Source organism: Melanotaenia boesemani, chromosome 16 (assembly GCF_017639745.1).
Source record: "Melanotaenia boesemani isolate fMelBoe1 chromosome 16, fMelBoe1.pri, whole genome shotgun sequence".
In the NCBI taxonomy this organism is placed as follows: Eukaryota; Metazoa; Chordata; class Actinopteri; order Atheriniformes; family Melanotaeniidae; genus Melanotaenia; species Melanotaenia boesemani.
In genome coordinates this window covers 26970482-26997325 of record NC_055697.1, presented here as the reverse complement: position 1 = coordinate 26997325, position 26844 = coordinate 26970482, and the positions used below count along the sequence as shown (strand labels likewise).

The following is a 26844-nucleotide window of genomic DNA, read 5'->3' as shown; positions in this document are numbered from 1 at the left end:
GAAGACATTAAGATTCCCTTACAAAACCTTTTCAACATATATTTTAAAATTCTGTCATATGTTTTTTCAAGAAAGGTTAAAAGGTTTTCTAACATTAAACAACATTTAAAATAGTTATTTGTTTCTTTTGAGCCTTTAAGACTCACTCAGAAAGAAACATTCAGTGTCTTTTTTGATCAACTTCATTGTATCTACAAAACTTGAACAAATCAGGAATTTGATGCCTTTAACACACACGAAAACTTCAGAGTGATAAAGAGAGAAAGTTTAAAATAGCAGAATCTTCATTTCATCTTCACTTCAAAAATCGTAAACTGTACAAATTTTTTGTGAATATATTCAAATTCGAGAGAAATCTCAGTGCATTAGGGGAAGGATGGAAACTACTGAGATGGAACCACATTAAAGCTGCTGCTGCTAGAGTTTTAACCAGTACTAAGAGATCTGAACACATCACACCAGTTTTGAAATCTTTACACTGACTTCCAGTCAGTCACAGAATAGATTTTAAAACCCTTCTGCTTGTTTACAAATCCCAGAATGGTTTAGGCCCAGAATACATCTGTGATATGTTCAGAGAATATAAACCTAGCAGAGCTCTTAGATCCAAAGACTCTGGTCAACTAGTCCAAACCAGAGTCCAGACTAAACATGGAGAAGCAGCATTTAGCTGTTATGCTGCAAACAAGTGTACAAACTGCCAGTGGAGATTAAACTTTCACCAAGACATTTTTAAATCCAGGTTAAAAACCTATGCATGAAATCTGCATGTTAACTTTTTAACTTAAGTTGCTTTTAATCATTTTAATGTGATTTATTATTTTATTGTCTTTCCCCACACTGAAATTTTTATTTCTTGCATTTTATCTGTTTTATTTCATTAATTGCATTTCTTTTAATCTTTTTAATCTTTTTTTTTAATTATTATTATTATTATTGCTTTCTGCACCCTGCTGAAATGTTTTATGTAAAGCACTTCGAATTGTCTTGTACATAAATGTGCTATACAAATAAATTTGCCTTGCCTTGCCTAAAGTACCTTGGAAAGCCATTTTCAGTCAACATAGTCCACAGCTGCATCCAAAATGTAAATTCTCTGGACATTAGTTCATCTCAGAAGGAAAGAAAGACAATGGACACATTTTATTTGTTGTGTTTCAGGTGCTTTGTGGGGGAAATGAAACCCAAACAAAAACAAATGCCTGGTATGCAGAAAATGAAAAAGGTCATCAAGGTTATTATCAGTGAAAGGTGCAAATCTAATTATATGGGGGTGCCTCGTGCCATGGCATTTCTGGCTTACACATGCGTGAAACTGATGCAGAAATTTATGTTTCATCAGTGTATGTGTGTATGTTGCCATTTTAAGAAATAGATTCTATCAAGTCTTTTCCAGAATGTTTGTGGTTGCTTAACAGGGCATTGGCTGACCATATTCTACATGGCTTGTAACAATGTAGGGTGTGTGTGCTTGAATGGACTGACTGCAGTTCAGATCTGTCTTAGTGAAAACGGAGGGAGCATCGCATCAGAAAACTACCATCGGTGTAGCATCTGAAAGCTTGTCTTTAAAACAGACACCGATTCTTTGTGCAAAGCTCCAACAACCATTCCCAGTTCTCAGAATCTGGGAAATTTTTGGGATGAAAATTAAAATTTAGCTTCCTTATAAATACAGGTGTGTCAGCTGCAGTGAAGACACTGATAACTTTTAACTTTGTACTGTCTGTTAAATTTAAATAAAAGTTTAAACAGTTGTTTAAGTGTTCATTTTCATCAAACATGTTAAATTAACAAGAATTTTAATTTTATTTTGTTTTTCAACTTTAGAAACAGTCAGTACTTTCAGACACATAAAAGTAAAAAGTAATTACACACATTAAGGAATCCCATAAATGAAACAGAAGATAAAGTCTATTTCTTATTCATATTAAGAAAAAGTTCTATTATCCTGTCGTTTTTCAAAGATGAGCTCATTTGGAACCCGATTCTGCAGCCAAAGCTGTGATGCTATTTCCGCTTTCTGATTCCTTTTCAAAATAAAACTTTGACTCAAAGTCTCACACAAACACAAACACACACACAGTATCTTGCAGCCGCTACGCCGGGGAGAGTGCTAATAAAACTGAACAGAATTTACACATTTTCTGAGTAATTAAAAACGATTTAAGAAGACAAAAAGGGGGGGAAAACAGGTTGTAGAAATAAAAAAAAAAGATAAACGTTATGAAAATCTGTAATCTGAAATGCAACTAATTTAATAACGTGTTCGTGATACTATTTTACTTTGGCTGGACTGTAATCAAGGCGTGGTATAAAGAATAATAAATTACAGTTTCCTTCACTGCTATAATCTAAAACCTTTCTTCCATGTCACATTTAAGTAAATTAAACAAAAATGCTGGGGCCACAACTTGCGGGAAATACTCAAAAATAGGATAACTGTTTTTTTTTTATCACATAAAACAAAATAAATTGGCACCGACTGTGATGGGAAATGGTACATTTCTACTATCAGGTTTGGAGAGATCTTTTGGAGAGTAAATCAGCATAGTCTTGTACAAGATCACACACACACACACACACACACACACACACATATCATATATATATATATATAGTGTATATATATATATATATATATATATATATATATATATATATATACATATAGTGGCATAAAAGATGATAATCGGGCCAAAAACAGATCGATTGCCCACTCCAGTCGTTTCCAACATCTGCCGCAAAAGAAAAATACCACAAAAGAAAAATACAAATTTATTCACTAACTTACTTCCTTTCAGTAGATGTGAAAATACCCAGCGTTAGATTAATAAAATACATCTGTCTGTCTGAAACACAGTGCTTATACTTTCCAGAATCTTTTAGATAAATCAGCCCAATGGTGAGAATATGTTGTATTATCCGAGCATCAAAGCAACAGAAGAAACGCGTTTGCTTCAGGCAGAAACAGCCGAGCATCTTTCGATTAATTCCATGAAAACATCATCCTTTTTAAAGTTATCAGGACATTTTTCTAACCACTGCAACGAAAAGAAAATGAATAACGATTTCAAGAAATTTAGTTAGATTGCTATTTTTAATGATAGCCAACATTAAACGGGCTTTGTGTGTCCGTTAAATTTCTTTAGTGTTTAGAATCAGCCAAATTGAGTGAAAATTTAGTTTATTTACATTATTTTAATGGAGGTGAAATTGCATTAAAACGTGGTACATCCGGTTAGTAATAGGACACTTGTTTTTACTAAATATAAATGTTGCTAATTGTAATATTTTTAACGCTATTTGTGTGTTTGGGATTAAAAAAATAAAAAGTCAAAAGAAAAGACAGGCTCGTGATGTGAAAGGGACAAAAAAAATAAAAGTAAAAGACCTTTAAAAATGAGACTGGATAGAAATGCATTTGTTTGTGCAAAGATATAAAAGCTTTTTTTATTTTATTTCCAGTTTTCTCTGGAGCACAGCCACCACAAATGCACTCTTTTTTTTTCTATCTGCACATCTCTTTCACACAAACACACAGACAGACACACACAGAGGCCATAAAACCGTTTTACGAGCCAACACTACCGGCAATTGGCCGCTGACGTTCGTGTGTGCGCATGCACCGCGACACCCTCTCGGGCAGCCTTACCCCGCGCGCTCACGTTAGCACAGATCTGCACCTCGACATCCGCGCGCCTCAATGGTTGGTAAACAGTTTATCATTTCTTTATCCCTCTTTTTCATCATTATTCTGCCATGTTATCCAATTCTTCATCTGTTTGTTTTATCCGTTAAATGTTCACTTGCGGTGTTGAAACACGGAACAAGTGTTTATTTCTTTCTACACATTTGGCACAAATTAAGATGATCAACCAATAAGATGTTAGACAAAGATGTAGATTTATTCTGCTTGTTTTTATCAGGGCTAAACTTGTTTTATTTTTTCTTTTTCTTCTTCCTCACAGTAAACGAAATGTTTTCTGATTCTTATTAATTTGTTTGTTGTCTGTTTTATTTATTATTTTTTTCCTGTTGCTCTCAGGATGTTGCAGAGGAAAATGGAGTCCTGCACAGCACTCACAACAGGTAACAACACGAAGCTTTGACATCAGCACAGAAACGTAACCATTATGACGCTATATAATCATTTTAAGGGTAAATGTAATGCAGTATCAAGCAATGTTTAGTTGATCAAAGACTCAGTGGGCTTTGTTTTATGTGGCATTTAGAACAATTTAACTCGGAAAAATTTCTGCGCACTGCACTTCTTTCATAATCTATATGCGAATTTATAATTTCATTGACACAAAAGGATCTATTGTATGTACATCTAACAAGGCCTGTAGCACAGAGGGACCGCTGTAGGCTGTTACTGTTCCTGTATTTCTAAATGTTCCAATAAGGTCAAATGGTTAGTAAAAGGAATACAAAGAGGCTTTACAGCCACACTATAATTTAATATACATAATTGCATTTGGATTATTACCCAAAAAATGATTCAGAAAACTCCCAGCTATCCATGGGTTTGTATTTGATCTATTGGTTTAGTCTAGTGAGGTACCCTCCAGAAGTTTAGATCTGCATTCATTAGTCTTAGTTTTAACAAAGACTTACAGTATTCTTGATGCACATTCATGCACAAAGGCAATGGTAACAGTTTCATTCACTAAAAAACTATTCAAGATGATATACCAAAAGGTTATAATGCATTTATTTATTCTCTGATGCACACTCTACTATTATTTTTGTATTATGCATCTTCCGATGTGTTTTAAAGTCTTTATGGAATAGGAAATTGATTTCGTATTCCTTGTCTAGAAATGGCACTTGGACAGATGGACAGAAGCAGACAGAAGGAATCCTTTCCCCCTCTCTGTTTTTGTTTTCATTGACGCTATGTTTTATGAGGGCAGCCTGAGTGTCAGAGAAACAAAGAGACAGTATTTTCTCTCCCCCCTTTTTTTCTTAAATTTTGCATTTCTTTATTTCATGAGGGCAGCAGTTGGGGTGTGAGAGATGGAGAGAAACAAAGACAGTATTTCACTGGTGCTGCTCAGTCGAGCTCAGCTGGCACTCAGTATTTACAACCTACTGCAATGCGGCAGAGAATCTGTGTGTGTGTGTGTGTGTGTGTGTGTGTGTGTGTGTGTGTGTGTGTGTGTGTGTGTGTGTGTGTGTGTGTGTGTGTGTGTGTGTGTGTGTTTGTGTGTGTTTGTGTGTGTGTGTGCGTACAAATGTGTATGTGCATTCATGTGTCAGTGTGTATAGAAACACAAGGAGATAGGAAAGGCAATGACGCAAACATTAAACTAAATCCCACAGCAGACAGAAAGACACAAAACCAGGGAAAGACAAAAGCATGCAGACATGTGAGATTTGTTTGTTACTTAAATCATACTTGTCTCTCATTGCAGGATAGTGCAAGATCTAGATCCAGACGGAGATGGAAAAAGCTGAATGCAACCTACAGGTTTGTCCTGAAAAACAAACAAACAAACAAACAAACAAAGTTTCTATAAACCATCATTGAATCTGAGCATTGAGGACGAGCATTTTTATTCTCTTTGATAGTAAACTTGATCAGTTAACTGATCAAATCTTTCTTTATATTAAATTAATCTTTCAGAGCTCACACAGCTCAACGCAGTTAGAATAATCTGATAAGGTAAAACTAAACAAACAAAAACAGTATAGCTAAGCTGAAACAAATGGATAAAAAAAAAGAAAAACTATTGAACCACCATTTAGATTTGTCTGCAAAATGTAATGTTGGAAAGCAACACCAGGGGGTGGTAGCACTCAAGGAACGTGTAACAGGACTTTCCACTCTGCTTATGTGTGGGATTTTTTTTTTTTTTTTTTTGGAAAGAATAAAAAAAATTTGCATGGAGGAGGGCTCTGCATAAAAATAAACAATGTGAGGGACAAATAAAATCGACTGATTCATATGAGATTCTTAAACTTTCTTGTTTTTGTTAATAGGTATTGGGAGAGAAAAACCCTTCATATGAGCCTCCAGCTGCTTGCTGCGACCTTGGCTTCACAAGGCTGAGGAAGCATTTATCTTATAAACACGAGGTGGCGCTATATACACTAGAATAATCTATTAGAACAGCTCTGCGGATTTTCTTCCACTTCATCCTCACCTTGCAGCTCAGTCCTCTTGGAGGTCGTGAGAACTCAGTTCTCCCATTCACAATGAATGCACCTAAACAGTGTGACTGTCTCTAGTTTCAGTCCCGAGATAATTCTTGTTTGGTCTGAATGCGACTGTGTCGGAGGTGTTATTAGGCCTGAAAATGATGATTTACAAATGGAAATATTAAAATAAAAAGATGAATAACTATAAATCTTAGATATTGTGGAGCAGTAGCTGTTGTGCCTTTGAAGGGTATGTCACGACATTTCTGACTAAAACTTGGTTGTTAATGTTGGTTTAAGGTATAGTAACTGTCTGCAAAAGATTTTAAAAAAGAGAATAAAACAGCCCCCCATAATGTGATCATTTAATTATATGACATGACTTAAATCATCTGATCATTTTGCATTAATTGTGCAAATATTTGTTTTTATATCAAATATAATCAAGTTAATCATTTATTTTAAAATCAAGATCAAGATTTTTAAATGTGACTTTTGGTTTAATGTTTTTTGAGCAGCCTCAGAGTTGCTTTAAAAAAAAAAAAAAAAAAAAAAAAAAAAAAAAAAAAAAGCAATGCGGTGTCCAGTTTGACACAGTCACAAACACAGATCCGCGGTGTGTTTTCACAGAGCCAGTTTATGGCTTTATTGCTCCCCATTTACGGAAATCAAAGCAGGAAACAAATGCTCCAAACAGCATTCCAGACACATCCGGAAAAACTGAAACAGTCTTGCGTCTCAGCTTATTTTAAAGCAAAGCGCGAAGGGGTGTTTTTACGCACGTAAAATCTCATTTTTACGCACAAAAGTTTGGGTTGGTTTGCATTAAATATCCGTTCCTTTGCACATGACAAAACGTGCGAAATGAAAAAAATATTCTGGAGATAGAACATTAAATGTTTAAAGTAGTAAAAAGGGGCAGACAGAGCTACACAGAGGGGAAAAAAATCCCAAAAACGGTTAATTCTGCAACAGCACAACCCCCTCATAGATTAAAGGTCTTTTTCCTTTGGCGCCATTATCGAATAAAGTGGTTCGTGGTGCAGGGTCTAATAATTTATGAACCCTTGTGGGAGTAGCAGGGGGAAAAAGCTGAGCACGTGACGGTAATAAAGTGTGTTTTATTGCTGGCGTTTGACAAGCCCCAAAATATAACTCAGAGAGAATAGCCGACAGGCGGACAGATGGGACTGGTAGCCGATATTTGTCCGAAATCAACAGAATGCGCTTTGTATCTCTGAGAGAAACAACACAGACGGATCCAATAATCAGTCTCGACCCGCTCCAACGGGACTTTACTGTAACGAACGATCGTGTTTTAACGCGAGATCAGGACGGAGCAAGTAAGTGAGCCTTGTTTTCATATTTGGTGATATGAAGTTATGACTGTAAGGGGCAGGGGGGGTAAAGACAAGGTTGGGGGATGGGAGTACTCTCCAAGTTAAAGTGGTGGTCGGGAGACCCCAAAGGGCCCCTGGAGTGAATGAGGGGGTTCAGAATTCCACCTGTAGTCCAAAACATACTAATTTAATTAACTCAGTCCACAAGTTTCGTTTTGGCTTGAAAGGAAAGTTCCTTTCAAGCCAAAACGAAACTTTTTTTCTGGAGTAAGAGTCAACATGGCTTCTTTTAAAATATTTATTTGCGTGTCTACAAATAATATTTCGCTAAATCCAATCAACACACTTCAGTTTAGACAATATTTGTAAGGGGGTGCGGACTCTATTAAAACTGGGACAACTGATATTTCAACTCAATCAAATATTTTAATGATATTTCTTAAAAAGAAGTTATTTAAAGAACTAAACGTTATCAGTACAGTAGGTTATATTCAAGAAATCTTTAAAAATATATTTGAGGGTCAGGGGAAATGGCTCTTACAGGAGCTCCGTTTATCTTCAGAGTGTATTAATTAATTATGCGATTTCAGAAAGAAATTAAGTCTCTTACGTGATTCTATGTGGAAGATTTTTTTCCCGTAGGAAGCAACACTTCAGTGTGTTGTGTAAGTAATGAACATGCGAATTTCAGCTTGCGTGATTTCCATGAGACGTTTGTGCTGAAGTTACAGTACAGTAAGTCACCATAATCTTATTCAAGATAAATAATAATAATAATAATAATAATAATAATAATAATAATAATAATAATAATAAAATGCGTATTAATAAAGTTTTATAACAAAAGATTTAACTTCACTAATTGAGGCTGCATTGATTTCGAGTTCAAAATATTCGCATTAGTGGATGTTTGTGTGTTTGAGTCAGGATCACAAAAAGTTTTAAACCAGCAGAATAGAATATTTAGAACACTCACAGATTTTCTTTAATTAGAGAAAAATAAATCAATCAATTTGAGAAATACTGGCAGGCGGAATATTAAACAACAAAAATATTTAGAATTTATTGGATTCTGCACAAAATTCTGCACAATATATATATATATATATATATATATATATATATATAGCCTATGTATGTATGTAAAGGTTTCCACCACCACCTTTGCTTTTTCCCAGTCGAAGTCTGTCAACAGTGTGTTATTTTATTCCGTAATAAAACTGAATGATTAAACAACCTTTTTATGTTTTTAACTCTGATATCGCCATAATTTTATGGCATAAAATAGATGGGATTTGTTTTTAGTTTGTTTTGCATAGACTTCATTCATTCATTCATTTATTCATTTACTTGACACAATCAAATTTCATGGACATGAATTAATCTGATTAAATTTCAGACTTAATTAGCTAATAGCCTAATAAACCAACACGAATGATTCTAGAACAATGGATCCTACAGTTTTACAGATTATATAATTAAAAACAATTTTTTTTGCCGTCAAACAGCGAATGGATATTGCATTTAGTTTAATTTAATTTAATTTAATTTGTTACCGTACTTTTTTATTTCTAATTTAGCCATATTTTTGGTTTCTACGTCTTCCCGCTGCCCAGTCCGATACGTTGCATGGGTTCCCAGGGCTGGAGGTCGCAGTTAATGTCTAAACCGGGTTAAAGCAGCATCCAGCTCGGCTTTGACCCGGCAGAGGGCCGGGGGTGGAGGGGTGAGCCGGCGGTCAGCCTGTCTAAGATGAAAAAGTGAAACGACCCCAAAGAAAAGCCACAACTGAATAGCGTTATACCACAGAGCCAACCCTGGATTAGAGGCGAATTTATTTATGCATCCTTTTATAAACACGAACAGGCTGTTTGTGCCAGCTAATGTTACTGTTGTTTGGATGTGCAGTCATGCGAGTCTGTATGCAAAGTCATAAAATCAAAAAGCATCTAAATTCATTTCAAGAATATTCAGAAAGATGTTTTTAATTCCCAATTATGGGCGAGGGGAAGCTTATAGCAAACAATGGTCCAGGATATGTTGTGCAGTCATAAATAAATAAATAAATAAATAAATATATTACAATCTCACCCTTTTTAAATAACGTTAATAGATTTTAAAACAGAACCGGCTGCAGTCTTCATCTTCTCACGCTTTGCCCCTTAACGCCGGAGCAGCATTTGCTTTTGCACAACAATAATCTAAGAGAAGGAGAACCAGAGGAACAATGGGCTCGCGACTCCCGCAGGCCGCGTGAACTCTGCGTGGTCCCCACCTCGAGCCCCTGCGTTGCCCTGTCCAGCGCGAGGACTAATGAAACGGTGAACCAGCGGTCAACGATTCTGAATTGACCCTCACGCGACCTGACGGCAGCTAGGCTACATTCTTAAAGAAGAATGCTCTTTGAAAAAGCGAAACATCACTCTGTTGTTGTTGTTGTCTCTAAAAGAAGTCCACCAAAGTTCAGATCTGGGGAGCTCCTTTCAAAAGGTGCGAGCTAATGACTCCTGGTTTCAAACGCCCCTATTTACCAGGAGAATCTAAGCTGGAATCACTGTGAAAAATGAAAGTTTTTAGGTCAAAGTCCCTCTGTTTTTTAACCCATGGCATGGATTAATAGTTTAAACTGAATAGAATTTAGCCCATTTGGACATCTGCAGAAAGGTGCACCTTCATTACTCAACCAAATCAGCCTGAATTGTTCAGGATCAGCGTGTTTGTTTCAGCTTAAAACTCTTTTGTGTTTAGCTTTCCCACTGTTTAATGTGAAACCAATCATGCGCTACATAAAGTTTTGCTGTTCTTCTCACTCTGTGAAACCCAAATCTTTTTTGCTTCAGAGCGACAAATGGTTCTGATAGAGCTTTCACCAAACCTCTCACTCAGCTAGCCATGGGAATTTAGTGGGATGTGTAAACAGCAAAAAAAAAAAAAAAAAAAAAAAGGTTGCCCAAGGCAAGAAATGGAAACATAAACTTCCAAAGGTATCTTGACCAAAACTTAGAATACAAATGTAGCTGTCAGCAATATTTTGTTCTTGAATAAAGATGTGAGAGTGAGAATGGAAAAAGAAAATTAGCAGGACCAAAATCAAGACCTGCTGTGTTCCAGCTGTTTAACATATGGGACACTCCATAACTGATTGTTTTAGATATGAGCTGTTGAAGCAAAAACATTCAGCATGACAACACCAGCTATGCTTTCATTAATTTTTACTCAAACAAGCTTGATTAAAACTCTTGGTGCTCACACTGCCAGCTGATGGCAGATGTTGAATGGTAAACATTTATTGGGGATGTGAACAAGCATAAACAGCAGGATATAAATGAGAAGTTTAGCTTTGCCCTTTAGGCTAAATCTTTTCAAGCACTGAGATCCTCATTTTAGTCCAATTTGAAGCCCAGGGCAAGCTCAAGGAATGACCACCAGCTGCCTTTCAAATGCTGCTCATGGTTTGTCGCGTGTAACCCATCAACTTTGTCAGGGGGACAACTGTCTTTAGAAGAGTTCTGGCAGGCTGCAAGATGACTTTCGATGTCTGTAAAATATGTTTCTTGCTTGTTTTCAGTTGTTGTAAATGACTTTACTTGCTTGCTCATCCAAGTGAGGCCACCACTGATGATTTACATCACATTCCCTGAAAGAAAGGTAAAGTCAAAATAGACAGTTTTTAAATATATGATATCTAATACATGGTATAGTAATTTAATGAGACATGACAAACTCTATTGCACATATTTTTTATCACATGTGACAATATTGCAGCAAATCCCCCCCACTGTGTTAAAGACATATTTCACAAACCTGACATCCACCAGCAATGCATAACTGAAAATGCCAGTCTTAAATGCTTTTGTTGGTTTAGTGTATCATAATTGATGTGGTATGTCCTATAATGAGTTATTGATGCCAAAAGCTGCATGTTACAGCACCATTTGTTCAAATAAATTACGCAATGACACCAAACAACGGGAACATGCACATCTTAAAAATGAGAGGCTTGGTCTAGCAACAGTTGTAAGTGCTGTAATTACGTTGGAACAAAACATTAGTCAGTTCCATGTCTTCTGTAAAAAGAAAAAGAAATTTCAAAGTGAGTGTAAATCTCTGTCAAAAACAAAAAGAAGTCATCAGCAGCCAACCATGAAGTGAAGCTTCGCCTATATATACCCTGTAGAACCGAATGTGTGTGGAGCTGCCTCAGTCACAGATTGGGTTCTAGGGGAGTCTATGGGTGATGACTAGCATCCATCAAAATCCATGACAGGGAACAAAAAGCGGATGGCCGTTTGCTGTGCTTTTGCTTTGCCAAGGGAGCACTCTTTCTTCAGTCCTCCTTCATATGATTTAAATTGAAATTTTGCTTAGAGTTTGTGTAGTGTTTTGAAAAGAGAAGCCTGTTGTCCTTTGTTGCACACATGGGTAGCTCCCGCTGTGTTTGTGACTGCTGATCTGTTTTAGTCTGCTAAGTTATATTTTGATGAAAAAAATGGAAACATTAACCTAGGTGCACATGTAAACCTTATAAACTCAAAATCAGCAACACAGATTGCTTTGGAACTTGAAATCTAAATATTTTGGATGAAAGGCTGCATTATCTTTTGAACACTTACAACACAAAAAGAAAAAAAGTACTCACAATCTCACAATAAAATATGGTGTAAATACATCTTGTTGGACTGTTTTCTTTTAGTGTATGACTCATTTTATGTTATAAATGCATTGCATATTTAGAAGAGTGGGATTTTCTTTTCTTTTTTTAAACCGACAAATAGTGAGGTTTAGCCAATAAAAACTACTTCCCATTCATTATGGGCTTATAGGAGGAATGCCCCAATAAATCAGATACCCTCCATACATTAATTATTTCACTCATACTGTCAGTATTCCAAAACCTAAACCCATCACATCCTTAATGTGCTCTTTTCATACCTCTGCCAAGCAAAAACAAGCTCTTCCTTTTCTCTTTACAATGCAATGACACATCACAGTTATTAAAGGTTCTGGCTGAGCATCAGACCTGCTGCCTCTTTAGACAGCAGCTGCGGCCAAAGAATAAATCCTCAGGAAATCCTGATATAACCCGGATTTATGGGCAATTCCAGACCGCAAAGATGATGTCCTGAGTTCTTGACAAGTGTGATTTAGGATTTACAAAAGAAAAGAACTTATTTCTGCGGGGGGCAAAAAAAGAAGAAAAAAAAAAAGCATCCTCGTGCACCTTTATAACGCTTTTTCTTCGTGTCCTTTCAGAAAATCACTGCTCTTTTTCACCATTTTCGATTTTGCATTAATTGAGCTTCATTTTTTAAAGAACCTGTCGCATTTCTCTCCGTATCAACTCGATTTAGCATCATTTTTTAAGCAAAGCAATGCATTGTACCCCCTCCTCTCCTCCGGCTGCGTTGGTGGTTGTGAACGGGACACCTCAGCCTGACCCCGGCCTAACAAAGCCAACTACTAGTCACTGTCTGGGAACCTTTTATCCTATTCTTTCATTTGAGGCTTTTCTGACCAACCACGTTTTGTTGTCCGTCCTTTGACTCGCCACAAGGCCAAATATGGCCCCGCTATCTCTCAATATGGGCGAGATTAATTTTTCAGCTCCGGCCATCTGTGGGGGGCAAAAAGGGAGTCAGCTAAAAGTCATAAATCTACAGGCCGGGCGTTTTCAATAGGTGCTGCCTGCGGGAGGGGTGGGATAGATAGATAGATAGATAGATAGATAGATAGATAGATAGATAGATAGATAGATAGATAGATAGATAGATAGATAGATAGATAGATAGATAGATAGATAGATAATTTATCTGCTTCCTAAAGGTTATTTTTTAAGGTCCACAAACGTCTAATGGTGGTAATTTTCCTAGCAAGCAAATCCTCATTAGCGCTACGATGCCCATTTTTTTCTCACCAAATTATCCCATTACGTCTGACATAAACAACCCAAAGTGCCGCCTCTCATTGGCTGGCCACAGGGTCATGTGAGCCGCACGGCCGTCCGTCTATTTGACAGCCGCAGGATGGCTAGATGCCAGAGGGGGAAAAAGAGACAGAGAGAGGGGAGAGAAAGAAAAATTAGTATTCTCCTACTAGCCTCGCTATAAATCAATCATGGAGTCCTACGTGGTGAGCTGTAAATATGCTGAGCCGCAGTTCCCGCCTTGTGAAGAAGATTACAGTAATTTTACTGACCAAGGGGGGTATTACAACAACCCCCAGGACAGTGGTAGTTACGGAGGGGGCTATCAGCCAATGCAGCCTCCTCCGCCTCCATACACACCACAACAAACCGGCTATCAACATTCTTTGCAGGGTCATCACCGAGAGGATGGAGAGGACCACTCGCAGCATCACGGTGCGACCTACCCGGCCTACAGAGAGTCAGACAGTGCTGGTAAAGAGCGATTCCCCGTGGGTGACCTGCAGAGCCAGGCCTGGATGACCTGTGCGACTAAGTCCGCTCAGGTGCAAAGGAAAACGGCCTACCAGGGCAAAGACAAGCCGCCCATTGTTGTCTACCCGTGGATGAAGAAAGTGCACGTCGCTCACGGTGAGATCAAAGATAGTCTTAAGATTTAAATCTCCCCAGCTCGACTGGCCATTTAATTTCTGCGTCATTTAAACTTAATTTAATTATTTATGTCTTCATGTGTGTGTCACTTCTTTCTTTCTTTCTTTCTTTCTTTCTTTCTTTCTTTCTTTCTTTCTTTCTTTCTTTCTTTCTTTCTTTCTTTCTTTTTTCTTTCCATTTGTGAGCATCGTTTTTGTTGTCGGATTATTTACGATCTCAGTGAGAGCCAGCGAGAATTACAGCCCCTATAAAGTTTTATGACCCTGCCACAATGTGTATGCGTGTGTGTGTGTGTGTGCGCGTGTGTGTGTACGTGTGTGCTTGCTCGCTCTACATTGTGCGTATCTGATGTGGCGAGATGCGGCCAAACAGAAAGCTGCAATTCAAAAGTAAAAATAATTTCTTGGACCTTATCGCAGTCAACCACAAATTAAGATTAACACACACACACACACCCACACACACACACCCACACACACACACACACACACACACACACAAGAGAGAAAGAAATGCAGCCATGTTTAGAGAAGAATTTGAATTTATTTAATAATACAGCCCAAGTTATTTTTAAGCCTTAAACTAGTAATAAAAAAATAAAATTAGCAAATTGAAATACACGATGCTTCAATGCCAAATAATAATTGAAAAAAATGTAATTGTCTTGTATCTCTTCTGATTGTATCTTTACAGTAAATCCAAATCACTTGGGCCCGGAGCCAAAGCGGTTGCGGACGGCCTACACGCGACAGCAAGTTCTGGAGCTTGAGAAGGAGTTTCATTTTAGCCGTTATCTCACGCGCCGCCGCCGGGTGGAGGTGGCTCACGCGCTCTGCCTGTCCGAACGGCAGGTGAAGGTGTGGTTCCAGAACCGGCGCATGCGCTGGAAGAAAGACAACAAGCTGCCGAACACCAAAGGAAGGAGCAAGAACAAGAAAGCAACGGACAACAATAACAACAGCAGCAGCGATAACGTGAAGGCGGTGATAAGTGTCTGAAAACTGAATGCAGGAGCAGAGTTTCGCCGTCAAAGGCAGCCATGTTAGCACCTTCACCCCAAAACCAAAATTACTAAATGGATTCAGAATGACTGATGTCCTCTAACAATTCTACACTGCTTTAAAAAAATTCAAGACTAGACATGCATAGATCGACACAAAGCTTTGTGACTTCGTTAATGTATTTTGTTTTTATATTCTGATTTAAATTTCAAATAATTTAAAAGTTATCTTTTATCTGCATCTAGTCCCAGTCTTCTATATTATAAACCGATGAATATGGAGTTAGACTGCCTGTTTCCTCTCTGGTGCAAAAAAGAAATTTGTTTCATGGCTGGAGATGCGACATGAAAGACGCAAAAGCATGGTGCCTGTATTTAGTGCCAAGCTCTCTCACGACGATGAGAGGTTTTTTTTTCCTTCTTTTTTATTTTATTTGGAGAAAACAGGGTTTTTATTTCTACAGGGTAAACATAAGACAGGGTTGTATACTACCTAATATGCACGTTATCAAAATGTTCCACTAACTGGCGCTTTAAGGGTAAGAACAATAAACAGAAAAACAGCAAACATCAGCAGAAACAGCTAACTGACTTGCTGACATGACTTTTTTTCTTAATGGTTGTAATAATGTTATAGCTTTTCGTAGGAATGTAGCCATATTGTGCAGATGTATCTTTCCTTTTTAAATGTCAAAAACAATAATTTGGGGGATTCAAAAACAGACAAATTAGAGGTACAGGTTTGCAATGCACAACACTGACTAAATCCAGCTCGTTTTCTCAGGTTTACAGGGTTTTAAGAAAATAACTTCCAGAAATGTTTGATAAAGGTTTAGACTGGCCCTCAAATGTTGCATAAAAATACATGTTTTCTCTTTGATTCCAGTTTGATATGCTATCAAAGCCTGTACGCCAGTACTTATCGTTATTATTTAGCACCATATTTTATTCCTTCTTAGCGACCACCTTATGTGTTATTTTATATATTAAGTTTTTTGAAAAGAAAAACTCGTGAGAATTTTATATGTATAAATGTTTTGATAAAATAGATGAAAAAAATAAAATAAAAAAATGTTTTAACAGCAGAGTCCTTAATATTGTATTCCAGATGTTCTGTGTTTGGAAAATGATCATCTGCGACACATTTTGTCACACAGAAAACCAAGAATTGGGAGCTTCATGACTCAGCTAACTGCATTTCAAATGTCGGGATTGTCCCCTGTGGGTGGATTTACATTGTCTTTCGAATTATTCGCGGGAAAGTGTGTAATCATTAATGCAATGAATATGACTACATTACGAATGCAGGATATAAGTTAAAAAACTGTTTTGCTGAAGTTCTTAAAATATATAAATGTTAGCCTATGATAACTAGTGAGCAGACTTCAGAAATCCTTCAATGTCCGGCTTGCAGCTTGTTTGTTTCTGTGCGTGCGGTCCTACAGCAAAGTCATAGAGATAGGCCCGTAAATAAAGTCCTTAAAATAAATTAATAGACCTATAATATCAAAACTTGTAACTGTGAGCTTCTATAAAAGCTACCAGGTAATCATTATGGTATACGGTGCAGGAAGACACTGTAAAGTTTTCTGTGGCATGGTTGAGTTAAGAGGACGGAGCGCTGAGAGCCGTTAATTGACAGTTTCCGGTTGGTGGAAGTGAAGGAAAGCCTAATGATAGGGGGGGCATGGAGCAAGTCTGAATACCACACACTAGTGAGTCAATCATGGATACAAGTTGCAAGGCCGAGAAGCGAGCAGATTGTAACAGAAACAAATGGCATAAATTTATGCATGTTTGCAGTTAATTTTAAAAACCAAATTATAACTGAACAATGCAAATTAAAAATGGCACAAAATATATTTTGATATACATTATTAATACTTATAGCCTTGTTGTTTTCAGCGTGCAATAAGTGTATTTCACGTTTTTAACTTTTATTTTACACAATCCTTTCTTTCTCCTGAATGATTGGGATGAAGCTGCCTCCGAGCGGTAACATTAGGTAGTGCAGCCAACCCGATCGATGGGACCTTTTAGGCTGAGGCATGGGTAATATGCTTTTTACATATTTTAATTTTTAACAAATAAACATATAACTTCGTGTTGTTTTCATTTCAACCATTCGGACTAATAAAATGGTTTAGTGTCTTAAAAGTTAATTCTTTTAGGGTAAAAGAGAGAGAGAAAGAGAGAGAGAGAGAGAGAGAGAGAGAGAGAGAGAGAGAGAGAGAGAGAGAGAAAGAGAGAGAGAGAGAGAGAGACGGGGGGTGGGGAGAGTAGCACAGAATTGAATAAATTTAGCAATTCAGAAGTAGTTAAGTTCAGACGTCGCTTTAGACCAAAATACAGGCGAGAATTCTATTTGTTAAGGCGGTTCAGGCGTAATGTGGAACCAACATCTCAGTAACATTTTCTCTTACGGACATTGATTGCAGGCGGACCACTAGACGACTGCAGAACAACACTTGCCCTTAACCTGACATGAAGTACCTTTGAGATATTTTTTCACTATAATTACTGTGAAAAAAGATATTATAAAAGCGCAATGCCTCTTGCGGCTGATGCTTTCGTGTCGCAGATAGCAGGTAATGTTTAGGCTTTGTTTGGTCCTTTCATGAATGTTTATTTGGCTAACTTAGCTTGCTAAGTCATGTCAGCTAATGGTATAGTATTTTTTCAGTCGGTCATATACATAACAGTAATCTTTACATGTTGAACAAGGCAGGGTAGTATGACAAAATTCTATACGATAGCTGCCTTTGTGAACATTATCTTTCACAGCTTAAACGCTAGTTCTGCTGCAGCATCCTGTTATAACAACTCCGTTGTCGATTGCGCTACAAGAAATGTTTGTCGAATATCTTTAACATAAAGACCTCTTTTTTCTCAACTACTGTAAATTTATAAACCAGAGGGGGCTGCAATGTCATGGCAGAAACTCTACATCATGGGTCATGCTGGTGGTAGCTATATATCCATGCACAAAACCACGACTTGCCTGCATGAAAGCGGCATTAAGTAGTATTGGTAAAATGAAAGATGGCCGGTTTTCCTCGGTCAACCCGGTGTAATGCTCCACACATCTCACCTGAGGTATTTCTCTGGTGGCGGGAAGTTATTTTACAGCATACCTTGCTTAAGCTAGCATAATAATCTCTATGGTAGGATTGAGTATCCTGGTCCCGAGCCGCTTCGCATCGGAATAGAGAGAGAGAGAGAGAGAGAGAGAGAGAGAGAGAAAACACTGAATAACGTACGTCAACATTTCAGACATTCAGTGAGGTATATCTTAATATTTTTTGGGGTTCCAGCAGATGTAGGTTTGATCATGAAACAAAGCAGATGTTACAGAGAGATGTAGGCTTAAAAGTCCCATTAATCAAGTCATTATTCGATGTTGTAGCTTAGAGTAAAGTAAATCAGGGTAGGCAGATAAACAGAGGCTTCTTTCTAGTTAAAGCTAGAGTTATTGTAACAAGTGGAAATATAGATGCATCAAATAAGGAAAAAGCCATTTGTGGTGATTTTTGAATAGGATCACAAGTCTTAATGATGATTATGATGATTAAGTCAACTGACCTGTGTGCACTAATTATCTTGGCATTTGTAAGGCAGACCAGGTTCAAAGGTACGTTATAATCTCATGCCCATGGTCATCTGGTAGAAATAAACCAGATGTGCTGGTTACCAGCTGCAGTGAAAAACTGATAAGACTTCTCTTCTGACATTGAAATGAATTTGTTTAGTACTTTTAAATAAGAGAAGAAAAACTCTGGCAAATGGGATTTGACTGAGAAGATGGTGTCTGTTAGTGCAGTTAACTTACACTCAGGCTTATTGAGATTTAATTTTGAATCCACTGCATAGTTAAACAGAAAAACTACTCTGTTATTTTGTGTGTTCATGCTTGCCTGCATGTCTGTTTTTGACACGGATAGCTGCTGAACCTTGGCCTGAAAATGCGACCTTGTACCAACCACTGAAGGGTAAGTCAGGCTATTGAATGAGCAATGTGGATTGTTTGTATGACCGTCCATGTAATTTTGTAGAATAATTTGCCCTTGTTTCAACAGAGGATCAGATTCTGCTTTCAGACTGTGCCTCATCTCTTGCTGTTCAGGTGAGCTCTGTTTTCTCTGGAAATTTATCATGTTTGGATATTTTTTCCACATACACTATGCATCCCTCTTCATTTCTGAATTATTTAGTACATCTAAATAAGAACAGTGCAGTTATTTGCAAATGATTAAACCACATTATCAAGAACAGATCAGATGTTTACACTGAGAAATAATACTTTTCTATTTAAAATATGTTTGTTTTGACTTAAATGTCATGTTCAGACGAGGGCTTGGCAACAAACATGAAAAGAAGTCTGCAACTCTAATAAAATGTCTAACAACTATATAACTTAATTTCTAAAAGGTTAGTAATAAAAACAAAACAAAAAACAAACAAACAAAAAACAAACAAACAAACAAAAAAAAACAGCATAATAGAAAGGCTGAATGATATAGCTTTTTTGTGTGTTTGTGTCCTCCATGTGTCCGGCTGGATCTGCATACTATATTCATATCTAGGTTTAACAAGACATCTGGCAGTTTTTGCTGTCTGGTGCAAAGTTGACTTAGCTGACTGCACAGTGCCGACACAGACGTTTGAAAGTAAGGACAGAAACACTGCAGTAAATGACATCAAACCATTCAGAGAATCTAGTCAAATCGTTGTACCTGTACCATGGAGACAAGTCTGAAGCTCTGATTCAAAGGGCATGATTCTGCTGGATAAAAATACCTCATGATCATAGGACCACTTCTGAAAGGCATTGTCATTCAGGAGCTGGTTGTGGCAACACCAAATCCAAGTTAAAAAACTCTTTTATGCAAAGAAAACAAAACATACTTTGATCCTAAACTCATTTAAGATGGATTGAGAAGTAAAAACTGTCTTGTGCTCTGCCATTTAAAAAAAATTAAATTCCTTCCATTCAGGTGCTGAATGGAAAGAGAAAGAATGAGGCACATAAAACAGAAACAAGAACAGCTCTTAGAATTTTGGAAAATGTCCAATATGGTGTTTGTAGTGACATCTTGGGCTCAAGTTTGTAGACTGTAGCTAACTGAATAACCCGCACCTTCCTTCAAAATACTTCTTTCATTTGCAGAATGAGCATATTATTAAAATAACTTTCAACAGTGGATGTATTACAAAAGTTGGCTTGAAATCAATTGAGAATGAGTGCATTGTGTTTTTTCTTACTTGTTACACCTTGTCCCAACTTTTTAACTGTTATGTGTCTTCTCTGCAGGCCTACCTCCGGATGTGTGGTCTACCAGTGGAGGTGGTTTACAGAGCAAATGCTGAATACATGTCACCGTCTGGTCAGTATAGATGCTACAGAAACAAATGTCATTAGTCTGAATAGAGTTTAAATCCTAGTACTGATATTTCCTCTCAGTTTTTGCCTTTTAGTTTAATAGCAAAAGAAGTTAACTTTGTACACTGTCTGGCCAAAAGAAAAAAGAGTTAACACCTATGTTGAACTAAGCAAATAAGTACGAGCCCCCGATTGGACAGTTACTGCATGGCGATTATCTTTCATCTGGCAATAAGTTATTTAACCTCAGCTGATGCAATGAGTCGTTTCTCATTTCTTAAACAACCACGTAGAAGGACAGATTCTGTGGTCATAGAGAAGATATTAGTCTGTTTAAGAAGGGTGAAATCATTGGCATCAAGCAGAGAAAACATCTAAAGCAGGGGTGCTGAATTCCAGTCCTCAAGATCTACCATCCTGCAGCTTTTAGATGCAACCCTTCTCCAAAATACTTGAATCAAATGACTGAATTCCCTCATCCACATGTCATTCACCTCTGCAGAGGCCTGCTAACGAGCTATTCATTTGATTCAGGTTTGTAGGAGAAGAGATGCATGTAAGAAGTGCAGGATTGTAGATCTTGAGGACTAGACTCCGGCACTCCTGATCGAGCCATCCATCAATCAATCAGTCAAATTTTTATTTGTATAGCCCTTTACAATGACAAGGCATAAAAAACATAAAATAATTGCAGAGTATTAAGAGTCTTCCAGAAGTGCATAAAAGGAACAAAATAAGAATAACAAAATACACCTAGAAACAAGACTGCCTAGTCAGAAATACAAGCCAATCTAAAAAAGTCTGTCTTCCGCTTCAGTTTAAATAGGCTGAGATCGGTAGTAATGCGAATGTTGGGGGGCAGTTTCTTCCACAGTCAAGGAGCAGCAACCACAAAAGAACAATCACCCCACTGTTTGTATCTCGACCTTGGGACTTCTAGTAGAAGCTGACCCGAAGAAGCCTTTTCTGATCTATTGTGATTGCATAAACTATTAAAATTTGGTAAAGAACTGTCCAACACAGTTAAAATCTGGTGGGATAGTGGGGAAGTATCGTTTTTAAGGAAGAAATGTGGTTGGAAGAAACCCTAAATGATCACGATCGGAGATCACTTGAGTGTCTAATGAAATCAAATCAAAGAAAAAAAAACTGTAGAACTTGTGGTTATGTTTAATAGTGCAAGTAAGAGCATTTTCACACTCATAATGTTAAGGGAATGCAGAGGATTGGAACTGAACAGCTGTGTAGCTTTAAGAAAACCACTAATCAGTGAGACTAACTGGAGAAAAAAAAGCTTCAGTTTGCTAGGGAGCATAAAGATTGGACTCTGGAGCAATGGAAGAAGGTCATGTGGTCTGATGAGTCCAGAGTTATTCTGTTCCAGAGTGATGGGAGCATCAGGGTAAGAAGAGAGGCAGATGAAGATGAAGTGCGGCCATCATGCCGAAGGCCTACTGTACAAGCCTGAGGGGGCAGTCTATGATCTGGGGTTGCTGCAGTTGGTCAGGTCTAGGTTCAGCATCATTTTGTGGCCAAAGAATGAGGTCAGCTGATACCTGAATATACTGACCAGGTTATTCCATTAATGGATTCTTTCATCCCTGATGGTATGGCCATATTCCAAACTGACAATACCAGGATTCATGAAACTCAGATTGTGAAAGAGTGGTTCAGGTAGCAGGAGACATCACACATGGATTGGCCACCACAAAGTCCAGATCTGAACCCTAGTGAGAATCTTTGGGATGTATGGAGAAGTCTCTTTGCAGTGGCCAGACTCTCCCATCATCAATACAAGATCTTGGTGAAAAATTAATGCAACACTGGATGGAAATAAATCTTGAGACATTGCAGAAGCTTATCGAAACGATGGCACTGTGAATGCTGCCATCATTCAAGCAAAAGGGGGTCTTTGGTTGCAACTTTTTTTTTTGGCCATGCAGTGTATCTCTCAATGTCTAAACACAGTATAGGGCTGGGCGATTAATCGATAAATAGAATTTTCCATTTCTGGAGATTTATTTTTGTGAAAATCGGGATTTTTTTCCATAGTTAGTTAGCAGCAGACTTAGCCCTCCCTCCACACCAAAACGGTGTTTGTCTGACAGAAGTGGTCCTTCACTCACGCCTGGGATTTAGCTGTGCGTATAACTGCAGTGAGAAATGCCTCTCTCTATGAGATGCAGAAGTCAACTTTAGCCCACAAACCCTAGTTAAGAGATAACCTTCATCAGGGGAATTATTCCTGCAGTGGATCCTGTATGAGGATCCAGATGGAAAGAAATGACGCATATTTCTATGTAAGATATGAAGTCCTTTATATGGTGGAAAAGCTATGACATTGTATGCTTTATTTTTGCTGGCATTCATATATATAAACAAATGTTTTTAATAAGTTTATTTATGTTTTGTAAAAGAAAAAAAAAGTCAATTAAAATCGGATTTGGTTATAAAAAATCGGAGATTTTATTTTTTAGGCCATATCGCCCAGCCCTAACACAGTACTTTGCTAAGATATCAATACCACTACTGTAGCTGGTTCAGAAAGGGCAGCTATTCAAAGAATTTTTATTGATTGCCATTTTTTCCTCTCCTCTGTTTCAGGTAAAATTCCTTTTATTCATGTAGGGAACCAGGTGGTGTCAGAACTTGGGCCCATAGTGCAGTTCACTAAAGCTAAGGTGATGTAACAGATGTGGAGCAGCTTTTAAATGAACAGATACACTTTAAATCACAGAAGCTGTTGATTATCTGATTGCAAATCATATTTCTATGCTTATACCATACTGTTACTCTAATCATTTTTGTGGAGGAAGAAAAACAAATCGTGATTATCTTTTGGTGCTCAGGGTCACTCTCTGAGTGACGGCTTAGATGATGTTCAGAGAGCTGAAATGAAAGCTTACATGGAGCTGGTCAACAACATGCTGCTAACTGCTGAGGTACAAACACATGTAGCACAATACAGTTCAAACAGGGTGCTGATAGTAGAGCCTAAATACAGCGAAACAGCCTCTCATCAAGATTCCCTTTCCTCTACAGTTATACATCCAGTGGTGTGATGAAGCTACAGCTGCTGAGGTCTGTATTCTAGTCATCCGATATTGAGAGCAGATGTAAGTGAACTACTCATGGCCTCTTTTTCACACATTTGTTGTAGATCTCTCGTCCCAGGTACAGCAGTCCCTACTCGTGGCCTCTCAGTAGCATTCTCGCCTATCAGAAGCAGTGGGAAGTACGCAGGAAGATGAATGCAATCGGCTGGGGAGGGAAAACACTGGAGCAGGTAAAGCACCAACTAGACAATGATTTGCCTGATGAATCAAATGTACTTATTTTAAAATGTAATTACTGATGTTCTTGTTTTACTTATGTTTTAGGTTTATGAAGATGTGAGTCAGTGCTGCCAAGCTCTTTCTCAGAGGCTGGGGACACAACCATACTTCTTTAATAAACAGTATGTATTCTGTCTGTCTGTATGTGATTGTTTTGCTGCTACATGGCTAGTGTGTTCCTAGAAACTAGTTTTTGTTGGTTGATGTTTCTGCTTCAGTAGCTACTTTTTATGGGGATTGAGCCAAAAATGTGGAGACGTCTCTTGGGCACCACCTAGTGGTGGTTTTCATTTCTCTTAAAAATATAGTTTTAACCATTTTTAAAATCAAAATAAAAAATGTAAGTGAATCACAAGTAGGTGCAAAGAAGGTTCTCATTTTAAATAGTAAGTGGTAGAAAGTATTATTAAGAATACTCATGTGTTTGAACATTATACATTAATTTGAACATTTGCAGATGTTGATTATTAATCTAATCTGTGCCAGACACTAAGATTTAGCATGCTACATATGCAGCTTTTGTACATATTAATTTAATGCTTGAGTTCAGCAGTAACAAACTACATATCTTGGTATGTTGTAGGCCTACAGAGCTGGATGCGCTGGTTTTTGGTCACCTCTTCACTATACTGACCACCAGACTGACCAGCACAGAGCTGGCAGAGAGGATCAAAAGTTACAGCAACCTCCTGTCCTTCTGCAGACGCATCGAGCAGACCTACTTTGAAGACAAGACTTCTTGAAGGACTGAAAATAATTTCTGTTATATCAACATGTACATTCTACATTTTCTTCTCTCATTCCCCTTAATTCTACACTGAGAAGCTAAAAACTGCCCATACCTTCAAACCTGACCATTTTAATTATTTTTCTTTAATTCCCTTTGCCTCCTGCTTGTGTATTGCTACATGCAGCTGATAAGACTGCAGAGAAGCCAGTTCTTTTAAGAATTTTGATGTGTCAACAATACATGAATAGATGTGCCAGAGTGGGAGATCTTTATCAGAATCCCAGGAAAATAATACACTAAAATTGCAGTAAATGCTACTCTTTGGGATAATTATCAGCATATGTATACTATATGAAATATATAAGTTGAACCCATGTCAGAGTGATTGTTGAAATGCAGCAAAGTCAGCCTGATTAACCTTGATTATTTTAGCTGAACAAGTCTCTAGAAATAGATGAAAAGTCATTGTTAATGATAAACAGAACCTTCAAAGCTTTCAGAGATTAAATGTCGGTTTCAGTGGTACATTAGCTGGATGAATGCTCAATACAGAGATGTTGGCTTATTTATTTACTCTGTTTCTATAATTTTTTGCTCCATTTCACCGGAATGTTGTTTCCTGTTAGATATACCATTGTAAACCCTCTTTAGTCACCCTCACTCTGAGCGGTGGATTATGGATTTCACAGCTGTGTCACATGACCGCCCTTTCAGAAGGCAGAACTCCACTTGACCTGACTTTGAGGTCAAATGGCATGCAGTGTTTTTCCTCTTGGGGACTTGCAAGCTTGCAGGAAATGCAGAACAGTCTTGGTATACCACAACAAAGGATCAGAGTTGTTTTCTTATGTAGTAAAACTTTGAACATAATGATGAGGATGTGATTTATTCTTGAGGTTTTTCCACATTGTTTTTCTTTGTGTGAATGGGAAGTGCCTACATGATAAAGAGACTCCTCTCAGTAGACCCCCACCCCCCCCCCGACCACTTCACCTAACACCAATAAAACATATTTGAAAGTTGATGTTTATTCTTTGGTATAAAAATGCACCTTGACACACAGCTTAACACTTTCCTGAAACATTTGTAGCCCAATATTATTAAGGTTAGGAGAATGCTTCATGAAGTTTAATTTTGTGGTTGCTGAACCACAGACTTGACTGTTTGTCCCTCCAGGTCTCATACAAGCTCACTGGTAGCGTCTGATCACCTCTAATTGCCCTGCGACTGATCAGGTTGTGTATTTGAGACAGACAGAGCGAGTGTCTGTCTTCCAGGTTTCCTGTGAGGTCAGGGTTTGACCTGTGAACTTCCAGGAGCTGTGACATCATGAGTGATGACCCACAGTGACCAAATGCTGCAAAACTGGAGGTCATCAGTTGAACTGCAGACAGCGAAATAAACACAAAGGTAAATCCAGCTGAGGAAGAGTATTGCAGACTGCAGTCATTTCTGCTTTTACAGACCATGACTAAGTTACAATGAATTGTAGATATTAATTCCTTAACTGTACACTGAAACTCAGGCGTACACCAACCCAATGAAGACGAGATAAACTTAAGTTTTATAACCAATCGTTCTCCACCGATGAGGTAACAGCTCAAGAAAAGAAAAATAAATTGGCTGAACGTTATTTGTAACTTAAATTAGTTCTTGGTCAAAGTAAGAGTTCTAAGGATGTGGCATTGTACATACAATTAGCCTGACTTGCAAAACCTCACAGGTCAAACCAGATGAGCAGAATTTTCCCTGATTGCCCTTCGTTCTGCCCTCCTGCTAGGAGACACTGCTGAAGAAGTCTGTAGACATGCAGGGTGATTACCTCTAGTTCTGTGATTCTCTTGTTAACCTTTTAATGTAATCACAACATTGTCCCCTCAATGGGCAGAGACTGCTTCAATATGCAGCTTTGGTTAAACCATTATTTTAAGGAGCCCCTGCTCTTCGCAGGATGAGATAACCAGCAGACATTAGGAAGGCCGAGAATTAAATGTTCAACATGTGGTAGTCATGGACAGACTATAAAAGACATTTGTGTTTCTTCTCCATCTTTTGTATATTTTTGATCATTTTTCATATCTAGTGCTAATTTCAATCTTGTTAAAAATTATTTGGTCTGTTCATTTTATGTCTTTATGGTCCCAGTTTAGTTCCACATCATAGTTTTGTGTCTCTGTTGCCATTCTATGTCACATAAAGCAAATTTTGTGACATTTTTGGGCATTTTCCATGCATTTCTGTTGGTCACCTGTAGATGGGATATTTTACATCTTTGTTGGCCTTTTTAATTAGAGGAAGAAACTTTGGGACTAGATTCACTTAAGTGTTTGTTTTTATT

At 37.7% G+C, this 26844-nt stretch overlaps 2 protein-coding genes across 2 annotated transcripts; both read left to right on the top strand.

The window, feature by feature from the left end:
- The first annotated feature begins 13601 nt into the window (after window positions 1-13601).
- Window positions 13602-16019, top strand: LOC121655785 (homeobox protein Hox-D4b-like). Its single transcript, XM_042010626.1, has 2 exons — window positions 13602-14040; window positions 14755-16019. The coding sequence occupies exons 1-2, from the start codon at window positions 13602-13604 to the stop codon at window positions 15057-15059; spliced, it is 744 nt and encodes a 247-aa protein (XP_041866560.1). The 3' UTR covers window positions 15060-16019.
- A 1466-nt stretch (window positions 16020-17485) lies between these two features.
- mtx2 (metaxin 2) lies at window positions 17486-25528 on the top strand. The gene is made up of 10 exons (XM_042011046.1): window positions 17486-17649; window positions 19003-19050; window positions 19138-19184; window positions 20373-20445; window positions 23046-23122; window positions 23291-23383; window positions 23484-23522; window positions 23602-23727; window positions 23822-23898; window positions 24360-25528. The coding sequence occupies exons 1-10, from the start codon at window positions 17610-17612 to the stop codon at window positions 24517-24519; spliced, it is 780 nt and encodes a 259-aa protein (XP_041866980.1). The 5' UTR covers window positions 17486-17609; the 3' UTR covers window positions 24520-25528.
- Window positions 25529-26844: the final 1316 nt, after the last annotated feature.

What these genes read in the sequence shown, in the direction of transcription:
- LOC121655785 (XM_042010626.1), top strand. Translation starts at nt 13,602, where the DNA reads ATGGAGTCCTACGTGGTGAGCTGTAAATATGCTGAGCCGCAGTTCCCG. An exon ending in GAAAGTGCACGTCGCTCACG is followed by an intron (nt 14,041 to 14,754) that starts GTGAGATCAAAG and finishes GTATCTTTACAG; the next exon opens with TAAATCCAAATCACTTGGGC.
- mtx2 (XM_042011046.1), top strand. Translation starts at nt 17,610, where the DNA reads ATGCCTCTTGCGGCTGATGCTTTCGTGTCGCAGATAGCAG. An exon ending in CCTCATCTCTTGCTGTTCAG is followed by an intron (nt 19,185 to 20,372) that starts GTGAGCTCTGTT and finishes TCTTCTCTGCAG; the next exon opens with GCCTACCTCCGGATGTGTGG. An exon ending in ATGAAGCTACAGCTGCTGAG is followed by an intron (nt 23,523 to 23,601) that starts GTCTGTATTCTA and finishes CATTTGTTGTAG; the next exon opens with ATCTCTCGTCCCAGGTACAG.